This window comes from Bos mutus, chromosome 10 (assembly GCF_027580195.1).
Source record: "Bos mutus isolate GX-2022 chromosome 10, NWIPB_WYAK_1.1, whole genome shotgun sequence".
NCBI classification, from domain to species: domain Eukaryota; kingdom Metazoa; phylum Chordata; class Mammalia; order Artiodactyla; family Bovidae; genus Bos; species Bos mutus.
Genome location: NC_091626.1, coordinates 1,216,359 through 1,232,504, shown reverse-complemented (window position 1 = coordinate 1,232,504; position 16,146 = coordinate 1,216,359). Strand labels below are relative to the sequence as shown.

General features: G+C 40.7%; 1 protein-coding gene across 4 annotated transcripts in view; it reads right to left on the bottom strand.

The window, feature by feature from the left end:
- The window catches only part of EPB41L4A (erythrocyte membrane protein band 4.1 like 4A), a 297,461-nt gene that overhangs the window by 159,763 nt on the left and 121,552 nt on the right, over positions 1–16,146 (bottom strand). For 3 of the 4 annotated variants that reach the window (XM_070377187.1, XM_005902712.3, XM_070377186.1), the window contains exon 3: positions 15,006–15,110. The exons of the other annotated variant lie outside the window; for it this stretch is intronic. In XM_070377187.1, the coding sequence (XP_070233288.1) occupies positions 15,006–15,110 (105 nt within the window). The remainder of the gene's footprint in view (positions 1–15,005; positions 15,111–16,146) is intronic. 4 annotated transcript variants of the gene reach the window in all.

Below are 16,146 nucleotides of genomic sequence, written 5' to 3'. Positions count from 1 at the left end.
ATATAGGGGATACAGGTTTGACCCCTGGTCAGGGAACTAAGATCCCACATGCTGCAACTAAGACTCAATGCAGACAAATAAATAAATAAAATTTTTAAAAATAAATTTTAAAAAATCAACATACACAACAAAGAGAATAATCAGAACATGTTCTGCTGGGGTTCTTTCAAGCAGGCCAGCTCCTGAATTCTCACTATGCAGCAAGTGACTGGACTCAGAAGAAATCAAACCCACTCTAAACAGAAACCAGTCCCAGAAAAGCATCATCACTTCCTTTCTTTTCTTTTTTCGGCTGCACTGGGCTATTGTTGCTGCTTTCTAGTTCTGGCACATGGGCCTCTCCAGTTGCAGTGTGCTGGCTCAGTTCCCCTGAGGCACATGGGATCTTGGGCTTCCCAGGTGACTCAAGGACCTGCCTGCAATGTGGGAGACAGGGCTTTGACCCCTGGGTTGGGAAGATCCCCTGGAGAAGGAAATGGCTACCCACTCCAGTATTCTTGCCTGGAGAATTCCATGGACAGAGAAGCCTGGTGGGCTACATCCATGAGGTTGCAAAGAGTCAGACATGACTGAGCGACTAACACTTTCAGTTCATATAGGATCTTAGTTCCCCAACCAGGGATCAAATCGGTGTCCCTGACCCTGAGGCAGATCTCAATCACTGGACTTGCCAGGGAAATCGTATCACCTACTTCCTTAATAGAAACTGTTCATAAACTACAGAGAAATAGAAAAACCTATTTTATTAAAAATACCATTTATTATGAACACATTCTTTAAAAAAAATCATAGGTAACACAACTGTATAGCCACCAGTGACATTACCTGAACTCAAAATCTCATACACCTCCTTCTACTACATATTACACTACCTCTTACAAAAGAGGAAGATTCCGAATAGCACTCGGTAATCTCCAGCATACTAAGAATATCATTCATCTGTAACTTACTGCAATTCCATATACTTCCAGCATAACCTCCTAATATCTCAGTAATATCTTCAGTTTATATATATATATGTGTGTGTATATATATATATATATATATTTATGAAGTCTAGTTAAAATGAACAAGAGGAAAGTCCTTTCTTAAGAGACCCAAGGCAATAAATTCAAAGAACAGTGGGGAACGGAGGCAGCAAACAAAGAAAAGCCAAAGAGTCCTCTTTCTCTGACTTGCCATTTGTCCAGGTGAGACAGCACCTAGTTGGCAGTGGCAGAGGTGGTAATAGGGTGAGAAATGGGGCATAATCCCTATCATCAAGGAGTTTTCAATCAAGTGGGAGATATTATTTAAGAGAAAAACACAAGGTAGTATTCCTTACCTGTCTTCTGTGAAACCTGTATGCAGGTCAAGAAGTAACAGTTAGAACTGGACATGGAACAACAGACTGGTTCCAAATTGGGAAAGGAGTACATCAAGACTGTATAGTATCATCCCACTTATTTAACTTATATGCAGATGCCACTCTGGCATCACAAGCTGGAATCAAGACTGTCAGGAGAAATAACAATAACTTCAGATATGCAGATGATACTACCATTATGGTAGAAAGCCAAGATGAATTAAAGAGCCTGTTAATGAAAGTGAAAGAGGAGATTGAAAAAGCTGGTTTGAAACTCAACATTCAAAAAACTAAGATCACAGGATCCAGTCCAATCACTTCATGGCAAATAGATGGGGAAACAATGGAACCAGGGACAGACTTTAGTTTCTTGGGCTCCAAAAGCACTGTGGACAGTGACTGCAGCCATGAAATTAAAAGACATTTGCTCCTTGAAGAAAAGCTATGACAAACCTAGACAGCACATTAAAAAGCAGACATTACTTTGCCTATAAAGGTCAGTCTAGTCAAAGCTATGGTTTTTCCAGTAGTCATGTATGGATGTGAGAGCTGGACAATGAAAAAGGCTGAGAGCTAAAGAATCGATGCCTTTGAACTGTGGTGTTGGAGAAGACTCTTGAGAGTCCCTTGGACTGCAAGATCAAACCAGTTAATCTTAAAGGAAACTAATCCTGAATATTCACTGGAAAGACTGATGTTGAAGCTGAAGCTCCAATACTTTAGCCACCTGACACAAAGAGCCGACTCACTGAAAAAAGACCTTGATGCTGGGAAAGACTGAAGGCAGAAGAAGAAAGGGACGACAGAGGATGAGATGGTTGGATGGCATCACTGACTGAATGGGCATGAGTTTGAGCAACTCTGGGAGACGGTGAAGGACAGAGAAAGTTGGCATGCTGCAGTCCATGGGGTTGCAAAGAGTCAGACACTACTGAGTAACTGAACAACAAGAATTTCCAATGCGTGGTAGGAGTAAGCCTAGGGCATCTCTGGGGCATGAGAGAAAGCTTTAGGAAAGACATCTCAGTCAGATGGTAAAGAAGAGCAGGATCACCAGGTAAAAATCAGGCACGAAAGACAAGAAGGGTATTCAAGCCAGAGAAGCAGAGGGTACATCACGAGACACTACAGTACAGGTAAGGAGCCGCAGGCAGTTGCGTGTAGTGTTCATGAACCTGTAGTGCAGGTTTGGGTGGAGGATGGCTGGGGGACTAAAGAGAAGAATTACAGTGCAAGAAAAGCTCTAGAACAACAAAGGGCCACACTTCTTAAAGGATCTTGTAAACCTTGTTATGGAATTTCTGAATTTTTCCTTAGGGATTCATTAAAGAATTTGAAGCCACAGAGAAGACATTCTTAAAGTAGTATTTCTGAAACAAAACTACAATTGCAAGGGGGAAAACATGGGAGGGAGCAAGAGCGAAGACAGGAAGACCAATCAGAAAGTTTTTACAGAAATCCAGGTTTCAATGCTGGCACTTCAACCAGGATTCAGGGCTGGGGACTGGTGCTAGAAGGGTAAGAGGTGACCACAGTCCTGCAGACACACTGCTCTCCCCACTTAGTTATGAACAGCGGTTCTTTTCACTCTCAAAAGTATCCTAGGTTGGATGGTTAATTACACAGTCACATTAGCTATTAAGAACTGACAGACTTGAGAAGATTGTCAGCTCTGAGAAGGAAGATGATGGATTTGGGGATGACACCCTAGCTTGAAGTGCAGCATTCACCAAGGTATTCAAGAAGAAGGGCAGACACCTCTTATGCAACCGTAAGAACATCCTAATGGGTACACAGACAACAGATAGTTTTAAGGGGCTTAACTGTAGGATCCTCAACTTCCATATACATTTTTCTTCCCACTTTTATTGAGAAATTATTGACACACACAACTAAGTTTAAAGCATTCAACACGACGGTGTAATTTATATATATTGTGAAATGATTACTGCAACAGGTTCAGCTAATGTTCACCTTCTTACATACACACAATAAAAAGAAAAGAAAAAATAGTTCTCCTTTTGAAGAGAACTCTTAGGATTTGCTCTCTTCACACACACATTCTTTCTAGACCTGATCTACTGGGCACAGTTCTCCCCACCACCCTCCCCTTCCACAAACACTCCTTTCCCATTTACAGTAGGGAGGCACCTCTCACCCTTTCAAATTCTCTAGAGCACACTGCCGCAGGATGTGGAAAATCCTCGAGCAGAAAAATACCAGTGTTTTAAATACCAGTTAGCAAAGTTTCCTTCAATAAAACACTCTTAAACCAGAAGATCAGGGCGTTCTGTCTTTTCGAACCTTACATGTCCTTTTGGTGAGGACTAGACAAAGTAAGAAAAGTATGGTATTTTGCTCCTTGGCAAGGTTGTTCTGAACTCAGGTATATTATAGAACAAGGCAACAAAAGGAACGGTGATTTTTGTTTAATGATCTTGCAACTTCCACCATCCAGCTATTATCAAAATACATAAAAAATATGGCTAGGTCAGGAGATAGAGATCCATAGAAAAAAACAAATCAAAGCCCCAGAAAACCTGTCACATCTAAGTGACAAAACACCGTGTCTTATCTGTCTATACTCATCCAGAAATCAAATTCCAAGGTGAAATACTTGTCACAGGATACATGTTAACATTTTTATTTAAACTACAAAATATAGCATACATGCTGGTTTAGCTGAGTGGTTTGATAACTGGTTTTGCCAAAGTAAAAGTTGGACTCTTTTTATAAATTGGATGAACTAAATCTGCAGCTCCATACTTCTGATGAAAATACAAATACGCAAGTAGATAAAAGCATTTCACCAAAAATCACATATTGGCAAATGTTCATTAAAATGAACAATTTTTAATTTCCTAACCCTTTCAAATCAAAATAGACTACATCAGGTGCCTCTAAGTAAAAGAGAAAAAACATAACAAATACTGCTTTGATAAATCTTGCTGAAGCATTTTTAATACACCTCCCAGAAACTGTGAAGTTGAATTACTCTAATGATTACAAACTGTTTGCCACTAGGTAAGTTTTGAACCCCTTGCTTTCAAACTGAACTAAAGCAGAACCCGACGAGTGGTCTGAGATACCCTTGCTCTCAGGGCAGGTTGAGAGGGGATGGCGATGGCTACAGTGCCTTTGAGATGCCTAACAGATTACTGAAAATAATTTTAGATGACGATCACTATGTGATTTTTTTTTGGGCGGGGGGCATATAACTCAGAAGAGTTCAAAGAACTGAGTGATCTTCCTTTATCAAAACTCCTTCCTTTTCAATCTACCTCCTTCAGTAGATAAGGTTACTCAGTGCTCATCCTTATAAAGACAAGAAATAGGAATAAAATTGATGCTGACCCCTGTCTCACACCAGGAGTATATTATAATCATCCAGGGGTATAATGAACTAACTGAGAAGAAGCAGTCCAGTATTTTATCAAGATGCACTTCCAATAAATATTCACTTTTTAAGCTTAAGAATTATTAAAATGTATAACACTTTGCTGTTTTAATTCACAGCCATAGTAATAATAAATATTCTTAAGACTTATTAATAAAGCCTTAAGGTTTCATGAAATAAACTTTTAAAATTTCAATTTTTAAATAAATAAATAAAATTTCAATTTCTAAAAATGGTAAAATGTGTAGCTACTAGATGACATGGGCAATAAATTAATATTTAAATAATCCAATATAGAAAAAATAAAATGTTAATTTCTCTATATAATATTATTTACGGATAAATATATTTTGTTAATAAAATATAATAAGAAAAAATCCTATGAAGAAAGTAGAATAAAAGTTTAAAAACATAAAAGAAATAAAATTCTCTGACTTTTAATGTAAAACGTTTTTAAAGGTTGAGGATGAGTACCAAAATTACTATGACATAGATTCATTTAAGACTATACATTTAAGATTCACTTAAGAATAATGCGACAGATTTTATAATGTCAGTGCTTTATGATAAACCAAAAACTTGTATCTATTTAAATGTAGGATAAAACTTTCATTCTCAACCTAAAATTATACAAAGGTGCATAGCTTTTTTATTTAATCTGGAAAATCATTACTCTCGAGAACATTTAAAAAAAAAAAAAGAGCAGGTCTGGAGGTATGATGATGACTTCAGTTTTGAATATGTGGGGCTGGAGGGACCTAAGGGTCACCGAAAGACAGAATAAGAGCTAACACTCAGGCCACACTAACCATACAGCTTAAAGCACTAGTCTGGGTGTTTACAGACTCCTTTACCCTGAACTACCACCCTTGATACTATTATTCGAGTTGATACTATTACTATCCCACTTTATAAGTGGGGAAACTGAGGCATGGAGACTCACCCAATGCCTCACAGTTCTCCCAAGTAGTAAAGGCTATATGAACCCAGACAGTCTGAATGCAGAGTCTGTATGCTGTATACAGTATGATGCCGTGAGATGTCTGAGTTGGTGATACAAGTTTGAGGAAAAACTGAGCCTTTAGATAGTCATTTAAAGCATACAGCAGATAAAATTACATAGGAAGACTGACATAATCACCAGCAGGAAAATGAGAGCTTCAGTGGTAAGGATTCCTATAAAGACACTTTGGGTGCTCCCTTCCAGGGCCCTGGACTCATGAAGAGCCTCAAGTCCTCCCCGCCAGGTACCCTCGATGTGCTGTCATCAGCCCTCCCAGGTTACTCCACTGTTCATGACGCTCTTTATAAAGTCAGGAGGCTACTGAAGAAAACACGTTTAGGAAAAGGCAGAGGGAAAGTGATGCTAAAGAAGACTGAACAGGAACAATCAAAAGAAAACTCAAAAAGAGAAAAACAAGGAGCATGTGTTGTCAGAAGAGCAAAATAAGATTTCAAGAACTGAGTCAATGCAAGAGAAAGATTAAGGAAGATAAGGGCTTAAAGTTTCACCTGGATGTAGCAACTCATGACTACCCTGAGCACCATTTCAGTATGATGGGTATCAAAGCTGAACTGTTAAAAGTTTATGAATGGGATCTGAGAAGTAGAGGCAATGAATTTATGCAAAGCTTTCTGCAGTTCAGGTGTGACATAGGGAGTCAATACAGCAGTAGACAAAGGAGTGCATGCGAGTAGGAGAAGGATGTTTTTAAAGGAAAGACACTTAAACATGCTCAAATCTTGATGGAATAAAGGGAACACAGGAGAAGGCTGCAGATGCAGAAGCAAAATCCAGGAGAGAGGCATTGGGGCTCCTCCACTGAGAGGAGGGAAAAGGATGATTAAGAAGCAACTAAGAGTCCCTTAACCCACTCCAGTACTCTTGCCTGGAAAATCGCATAGATGGAGGAGCCTGGTAGGCTGCAGTCCATGGGGTCGCTAAGAGTCAGATACGACTGAGCGACTTCACTTTCACTTTTCACTTTCATGCATTGGAGAAGGAAATGGCAACTCACTCCAGTGTTCTTGCCTGGAGAATCCCAGGGACGGGGGAGCCTGGTGGGCTGCTGACTATGGGGTTGCAGAGTCGGACACAACTGAAGTGACTTAGCAGTAGCAGCAGCAAGAGTCCCTTGAACTGCAAGGAGATCCAACCAGTCCATCCTAAAGGAGATCAGTCCTGAGTGTTCATCAGAAGGGCTGATGTTGAAGCTGAAACTCCAATACTTTGGCCACCTGATATGAGGAACTGACTCATTTGAAAAGACCCTGATGCTGGGAAAGATTGAGGGCAGGAGGAGAAGGGGACAACAGAGGGTGAGATGGTTGGATGGCATCACCGACTCAATGGGCATGAATTTGGGTAAACTCCGGGAGTTGGTGACGGACAGGGAGGCCTGGTGTGCTATGGTCCATGGGGTCGCAAGGAGTCAGACACGACTGAGTGACTGAACTGAACTGAAGTGTGTGCAGAGGGTTAAGAAGCTGGGGAGTTTCCATCTGATTGCTTTTATTGTCTCAGTGAAGAGAAGAGTTCACTGGGAGAAAGGGCATTCATGTGCTGGCTGAATCTGTAATGCAAGGTGTCTCCCTCCTCCTTTGACTTCAGATCCGGCAGGTTGAATTCTATATTCTGAGAAAAGCTCTAACTAGGTAAAATCTGCATTTGAAGGAGGAATTCGTAGAGAAACCTCAAACGAACATTAAAATAGAATATGGGAACTCCTGCGGTAGACCGGTAGACTGATGCCTAAGACTCAGCAGTCCCAATGGAGGGGGCCCAGGTTCCATCCCTGGTCAGGGAACTAGATCCTGCATGCCGCAATGAAGATTAAAGATCCCACATACCACACCAAGACCCTCACACCCAAATAAGCAAAATAAATAAATATTTAAAGTAAAATCAGACATGATTATAACTATTACTTTTAAAACCAGAAGTAGTAATAGGATATCACATTTACTCTTATTACTGCTTTCAATATCAACAAAACAGATCTTCAAAAATCTCCAGAGGTGTTTAAGAGTCCAGAGCTTATTTGATTTTCTCTCCTTTCCTCCAGACTGTTTCCTTCTTTCCTCTACTTCACCTTTTAAAAATATATTATCACCAGCAATATTTCCCTCCATCCTAGTTTCAACAGGAAAAGTGTTCAAAATGTTTAAAACTGCATAATACACAACGAGCTTTCAAGTGTTCTCTCATTTGATCCTACAACAATCTTGAATGTCGGGCAAGGAAAGCATCTCAGGATTCAGAAAAATGAAGTGACTTGACCTTTCTTAAGAGCAGACCTGGGGCTCGACCTGTCTTGTGGCTCCAAAGGCAGTTATCTGTTCCGCTACCGCTGCACACTCCATTTACAATACCAAAAGCAGCTCATGCTTCCTTTCAGCTTCAGAGTATTTCAAACTTGCGCAACTATTAAAGTGAAGAAACCTATATTAAAATCCCAATTCTCTACCTATCTTGAACAGATCTCACTCCCTCCCTCATAATAAGGAATTTAGATAATCCGTGAAGCAGCAATTAATGTACTCATAGACTTCTGCGGATATACACATGAGTCCTAACCACAGAAATTCTGCACACCTGCAGGAGGGTATACGCTAATATTACCCAGAGAAGTAACAGTGTCTCAGGTTTCTGCCTAATGCAGTGAACCCAAACAAGAAAGCCCTCATGTTTCCACCGAGCAAGCAAAATAGAATTCTCCCCACAGTAACCACGTGCATTGGTTTCTTCTTGATGCTCCAACAAATGACCATAAACTTGTGGCTTGCTGCTGCTGCTAAGTCGCTTCAGTCGTGTCCGACTCTGTGCGACCCCATAGACGGCAGCCAACCAGGCTCCCCCGTCCCTGGGATTCTCCAGGTAAGAACAATGGAGTGGGTTACCAGTTCCTTTTCCAACACATAAAAGTGAAAAGTGAAAGTGAAGTCACTCAGTCGTGTCCGACTCTTCGAGACCCCATGGACTGCAGCCTACCAGGCTCCTCTGCCCATGGGATTTTCCAGGCAAGAGTACTGGAGTGGGGTGCCATTGCCTTCTCCGAAATTTGTGGCTTAAAACAGCAGAAATTTATTATCTTACAATTCTGAAGGCCAAAAGTCCAAAACAATCTCAGTGGGTATATAAAAGACTGAAGGTCTGTGTCCACTACAAGTTTACATGTTAAAGCCCCAATCCCCTATGTATCCGTGTGTGCTCAGTCATGTCTAACTCTTTGTGACCCCATAGACTGTAGCCCACCAGGCTCCTCTGTCCATGGGGTTTTCCAAGCAAGAATACTGGAGTGGGTTGAAGAATCCCTCCTCCAAGGGATCCTCCCAACCCAGGGATCGATCCCCCATCTCCTGCATCTCCTGCATCGGCAGGTGGGTTCTTTACCACTGAACCACCTGGGGTGATGGTATTTGGAGATAGGGCCTTCGGGAGGTAATTAGGTCAGGGAGGAATGGGATTAGTGCTTTTACAAGAAAGCTCTTATATAAACCACATGAAACTACTTGGTATAATTTCAGCAGTCATCTGTCTGAAACCTGGAAAAGGACCCTCACCAGAACCCAACCATGCTGGCACTCTGCTTTCAGACTTTCAGCCTCTAGAACTGTGAGAAATCAATGCTTCTTGCTTAAACAACCCAGCCTCCGGTAATTTGTTAAAGCAGCCCAAACTGACTAAGACACTGGGCTTAAAACTTAAGTGTAGGCAGGGCTGTGCTCCTTCTGGAAGAACCTGGGGAGAATCTTTGCTTTGCCTTTTCCAACTTTTAGAGGCCACCTGCCTTCCTAGTATCAAGGCCTCCTTTCAGTAAATGCACCACTTTGACCTCTGTGCCCACTGTCACATCTCCTCTGACCCTCTTGCCTTCTCTTTCATGTGTAAGAATACACGTAACTATACTGGTCCCACCTGGATAATCTCCCAGTACAAGATCCTTAATTTAGTCACATCTGCCAAGTCCCTTTTGCCACACAGAGTGACACATCCACAGGTGCTGGGGATTAGGACACTGAGCAGAGAGAGCGGGTACCCACTTGAACTGAAGCGGCACCAAGTGGAGCTGCTGGTCACGGGCCAGGAGGGAAACAGGAAGGAGCTCCCAGGAGCCCCCACTCAACGGGTGGCAGGCAGGCCCAGAGCACACTGGAGGGCGTCCACTCCCCTGACAGTGCTGCTGCTCAAGACTGAGGGTTAATACTTGAAGAGAATTTTAAATACTTATAGCTAGTGAGTGGCATGGTCATTAGACAAAACTGATGTGTTCTTGTAATCCCTATGACAGACTGCCTCACATCCAGCTTCCATCAAGGCTGCTCCAGATATAAAAAGGACATATTCCACACAGACCAGTCTGGATTAAGAACGAACCTGGTATCGATGCACAATACTGGATGCTTGGGGCTGGTGCACTGGGACGACCCAGAGGGATGGTACGGGGAGGGAGGAGGGTTCAGGATGGGGAACACGTGTATGCCTGTGGCGGATTCATGTTGATATATGGCAAAACCAATACGATATTGTAAAGTTAAAAAAAAAAAAAAAAAGAACGAACCTGATAACCCAGTTCAGAGCAGAAGAGAAAGGAGGTTCTAGATCCAGGCTAAGGTTGACTGCTTTCACCATTGCCATTTTTAGAAAAAGAAACTGCAAGTCCATGAACTCCACGGTGCATCTAAAAGCAAGCCTGAGGCAATGCGGGAAGCACTGTGTTAATTCAGTCTCAGTAAATGTGTCTTCATGAAGAACTGTTTTTATTATGCTGAGATTCTTTCACAGACCCCTCCTGAGAAGTGAAGAAATTAGGAAGCCCAGAGTGTTCCAAATCAAGTCAGCTATACCTCAGAGAGACATTAGCCTTAACAAGGCATGTTTCTATCCTGAATACTCATTGGAAGGACTGATGCTGAAGCTCCAAGACTTTAGCCATTGATGGGAAGAGTCAACTCATTGGAAAAGACTCTGATGCTGGGGAAGACTGAGGGAAGGAGGAGAAAGAGGGCAACAGAGGATGAGATGGTTGGATGGAATCACCGACTCAATGGATACGAATCTGAGCAAACTCGGGAAGATAGTGGAGGACAGAGAAGCCTGGTGTGCTGCAGTCCATAGGGTCACAAAGAGTCGGACACAACTGAGCAACTGAACAACAACAAGTACTCTTTACACATATAGAACATCTAAATCTAGGCATTTGCTACATACATTTCCCAGGACTTCGTTCCATGGAATATACAGTTTAATAAAATTTGAATTTTTTCATTTAACATTCCTGGCATGAAACTCCCTTTCCTCAGAATTCCTCATCTTATATACATTTAAGTCAGGACATTATTGTACTGAATAACTGGAAGATCTTGAAAACATGAAGACTTGGGTTTGAATTCTGACCTTAATACTTGCTGGTTATGTGACCTTGGGAACATTGTTTAACCATTTTAGCTTCCTTTTCTTCATCTCTGATGGTAGAGTAACAATATTTAACCTGAACAGTTGTTCTGGGTATGTAATGAACATAAGAAAATGTTAAACAGTTGCTGGTGTATTGATGACAATGATGGTGATTGCTGATACATCTGGATTGAGGCCTGTTGGTTATTTCTGTTCTCCAGGAGAGAAAACAAGTTCCCTGCGATGTGGGGTCTACCTGTCACAGGGATATATTTATCAGGCATAAATGTATGTACTAGTTGCTCAGTCATGTCTGACTCTTTGTGACCCCCATGGACTGTAGCTCGCCAGGCTCCTCTGACCATAGAATTCTCTAGGCAAGAATACTGGAGTGGGTAGCCATTCCCTTCTCCAGGGATCTTCCTGACCCAGGCATTGACTCCTGAATTACAGGCAGATTCTTGACCATCTGAGCCAACAGGGAAGCCCACTGTTGCTGCCTAATTCTCTAGGGTAGCTGCCCATCTTCTCATGCGACACACACCTATTCCCTGAGATGGGCATAAAGCCCTCCATAACCTTTCCTCGTCAGTTCTGCAGCCACTGCCAGTCTAACTCACCTACAGACGCATCCTTACACTTGGGCCACACCTGGATGACTAGCAGTGCTGCAGGCTGCCTCCTGCATTGCAGGCAGATTCTTTACTGTCTGAGCCACCAGGAAAGCCCTCTACTCCCCCCATCCCCAGCCAAAGTTCAGGCATGGCCCCAAAGCATGATCCACAGCTGATGGAGGGAGGCGGAGGGAGAGCTTTTCTCTGATGCACCCATCTCTTTTTCCTGTCCTCTTTCTTCCTTTCATCCCCAGTTCCTCTCCCCAGTCTCTTTGCATTGGCTTCAAGAGTTGATCTAAGTGGTACCCATTAGGACCTCAAAGTCTTCTATGTAGGTCTTAATTACATACAAGATCCTTACACAGGCATTGTTCATTAAAATAAACTTCTGGGCACAGAAAAAGAGAAAAGCAATAAACAAAATCCAATCTACTGGACAGTAATTCAGGCATATTCACAGAAATAATTCCTCTATTTTTAAGACAAAGACTTTTCACCATGTCCCACACTATTCTAACATCGGGTTGTTCTTAAACTCTTATTTACCGTAAGTAACTATGGGATACGAAGGGCTGTTTCTACTAGTATAGAGAGTAAGTAGGGAAATATGAAGTGACAATACTGACAATCCCCTCAAAGACTTACAGCTGGGGGGTTGCCCTTCTAGAGTGAGGGAGGTCCCAACACCTATCTCAAAATCCAAGAGAACCATGTCAGGAACGGAATCATGTCTTCCTTCCCAGACACACTCTACCAACCCTGCAGAAATGACAGGCTTTGATCAAACAGTTACCTAAAAGAAGGGTAAATTGTCATGACCTTTTCTCATAACTTCCGACAATTAAAAGGGAAACATTACCATCTTTCTAAATTCCATATATATGCGTGAGTATACTTATGCATATATTTGGAATTTAGAAAGACAGTAATGGTAACCCTGTATGTAAGAGAACAAAAGAGACACAGATGTATAGAACAGTCTTTTGGATTCTGTGGGAGAGGGAGAGGGTGGGATGATTTGGGAGACTGGCATTGAAACATGTATAATATCATATAAGAAACGAATCGCCAGTCCAGGTTCAATGCAGGATACAGGAAGCTTGGGGTGGTGCACTGGGATGACCCAGAGGGATGGTACAGGGAGGGAGGTGGGAGGGGGGTTCAGGATGGGGAACACGTGTACACCCGTGGCAGATTCATGTTGATGTATGGCAAAACCAATACAATATTGTAAAGTAATTAGCCTCCAATTAAAAATAAATAAATTTAAATTGAAAAAAAGGAAAACAATGCATTTAAACATGCAAAGACTAAGTCATGTTTACAAATCACCTCTATTTTTTCTGAGTTTACTAGAAAGAAACAAATTCAGAAGGCCAAAAAATCATGTGATTTACACATCTGATGTTTTTCCCACATAAAAAACATGCCTTAAATAAGTTTTATCCTTCATATTATGTATTTTCTCCTAAACCTGTATCACAAATGCCAACTCTTAGAAATAAAGGTAATGGAAAAATAAATTTTGATCTTAACAAGCCCTAGAAAACTTTAAATAAACTATCAATACCACCTTCTAATTCTTTTGCAATGATACAAGCCATTGTTTGAAATTCTCTAGCTTTTCACATTTTTTTCTTTGGAATGTTAAAAAAAAAAAAAAAAAAGATAAGGTCTATACAATCTTAGGAAGATAGTCAATCTTTCCAGGCAAGGTCTGACATACAAAATCAGGAAACTGAATTTCCCTCTGCTAGGAAAAATGCTATTTCAAAAATATGAAGGTAATACAAGTTATCTTCTATAGCCTTCAATTTAATCTCTCAGTATACATTTACAGTTTTGCTGTGTTGACTTATAGTCATACAAGACAGAATTCAGTGACCTTCTGAATATGTCCATTCCCTTTGAAGTACATATTAATGACCACTTGCCTTTAGAAAGCAATTCCTTCCTATGGAAAGCTAAGTAACACACCCAATTTTTTATTCCTACTTTGTGAAATCTTCTTGTGAAACAGAACAAGCTTGTTATGGAAAAAGCTCAAAACATATTGCCATCAACAACATTCCATTTGCCTGCCTCTTCTCATCCTAGCATGCTCTTGAGAACAGAACAAGAAACCCCACTCAGATAATCAGTGAACCGCAATGAACAGACCCCAGACCCAGATGACTCAGTGGAGGCTAGGAGAACTGTGGAAGAAAGAAGAGAAAATCTATTTTAACAGGCATATAAAAAAATGAAAGGTCAAATATGGTATTTTTAAGGTAAGCATATAAGCATTATAAGCATAAGCCTTTCTAGCTCAGGTTAAGATCTGTCTTAGACTTTTAAGCCATTGGGCTTAATGGATATTAATGGATATACTTTCATATCTCAAAACCCTCACCTTCAAAATCTTCCCTCTTTTCATCATCCAAGAGAGCTTTTCAACCTTATAACCAAATAGAATCTACACTAACCAATTTGCTAAGTTTGTTAATAACTCTCTACCATCCAACCAGTCAGGAAGATCTTGAGTTAAATCCTCCTGAACAAATGACATCCAACACCAAAAGCTTGGTTGCCTTTATTACTCTTATTTCATCAAGCTTATGAATGAAAACCTCTACTTAGTTTATCTTATAATTGCTTGTCCAACTTATAAAACTTAGATAGGCACCTTTTTACACTGTATTTCTTTTAAATACTCTTTAACCATTTACTTTCCTAAAAAGCAGTAATAACCACAAGGAGCTTAGCCTGGTGTTCTGTGACAACCCAGAGGAGTGAGATTGGGACAGGGGCGGTGTGGGGGGGAGGGTAGAAGGGAGGCTCAAGAGGGAGAGGATTTGTGTATATTTACAACTGACTCATGTAGTTGTACAGCAGAAACCCACACAGCATTGTAAGGCAATTATCCTCCAATTAAAAATTTTTTTTAAATTTTAAAAAACAATAATACTTATCACTATAAGACATTAGTCATTCGGCTCCTAACACATTAAATGGCTAATTCAGTCCTCCTAACAACACAAAGGGAAAGTACTCTCTATAATTGTAAAAAACAGAAACCATGTAAGCCACCTATAAAGAAATCTACACATACAAACTGTGAATCCTACGACTCTACAGACTTTTGGCAGAAGAGGGAAAAAATGCAAAGATATTAGCAGTGGAAAACATGTTTAAGTTTTTCAGGTACAAGAAAAGACAGAGATATGATAACATTTATAACCAGAAAATTGAATATGGAGCCACCACACTCACCGTCTGATGGCTTCTGTCACAGTAACGCAGCCCAAAATACTCCACCTCCACAAGGTTGACGTGGCGGAATACGTGCTCAAGGACAATGGAGCCTTTCGTTGACTTCTGCGAAAATAATTCACAGGTTGTGTCTTTTTTTTTAATAAGGTGTCTTGTCTTTCTCAATGGGACACAGCCACAGTTCTCATCTTTTATTAGCTTTGCTCACATGGAAACAATTTTATTAGCCCATAGTTCCCTCTTTAAGTTTGGCCTCAATTACAAAGAGATTTAAGTATTAAATAAATACTTCTGAAAAACAATTTTAAATTATTATTTGTTATAAATTAATGAGATGCTTTTCTTATGAGACTAAAATATCATGACAAAATTATTATTTTAATAAAGATAATAGCTTATATGAAGTGCATTTAATAAATACATCAAAAAAATTTACTTTGGTTAAAATCTCATACTTCTCTCAGTTTAAAAAGCAATTTTCACCAGGATCATTACTCCCACAACTAATGCAGAAGATATATAAAGTTAAAATAGCAATTTATAATGGGCTTCCCTTGTGGCTCAGCTGGTAAAGAATCTGCCCGCAATGTGGGAAACCTGGGTTAGATCTCTGGGTTGGGAAGATCCCCTGGAGAAGGGAAAGGCTACCCACTCCAGTATTCTGGCCTGGAGAATTCCAGGGACTATACAGTCCATGGGGTCACAAAGAGTCAGACACAACTAAGCAACTTTCACACACACACAGCCAAAGTTTTTTAAAATTTTTATCTCATATTGATTAATAAGGTTTTATGTTTCATTTTTTAATTGAAATAAAGTTGGCATACAATATCACATTAGTTTCCAGTATACTATATGATTTGACATTTGCATACATTATGAAATGATCACCATGATAAGTTTCAGTTCAGTTCAGTTCAGTTGCTCAGTCGTGTCCGACTATTTGCGACCCAATGAATCACAGCACGCCAGGCCTCCCTGTCCATCACCAACTCCCAGAGTTCACTCAGACTCACATCTATCGAGTCGGTGATGCCATCCAGCCATTTCATCCTCTGTCATCCCCTTCTCCTCCTGCCCCTAAATCCCTCCCAGCATCAGAGTCTCTTCCAGTGAGTCAACTCTTCGCATGAGGTGGCCA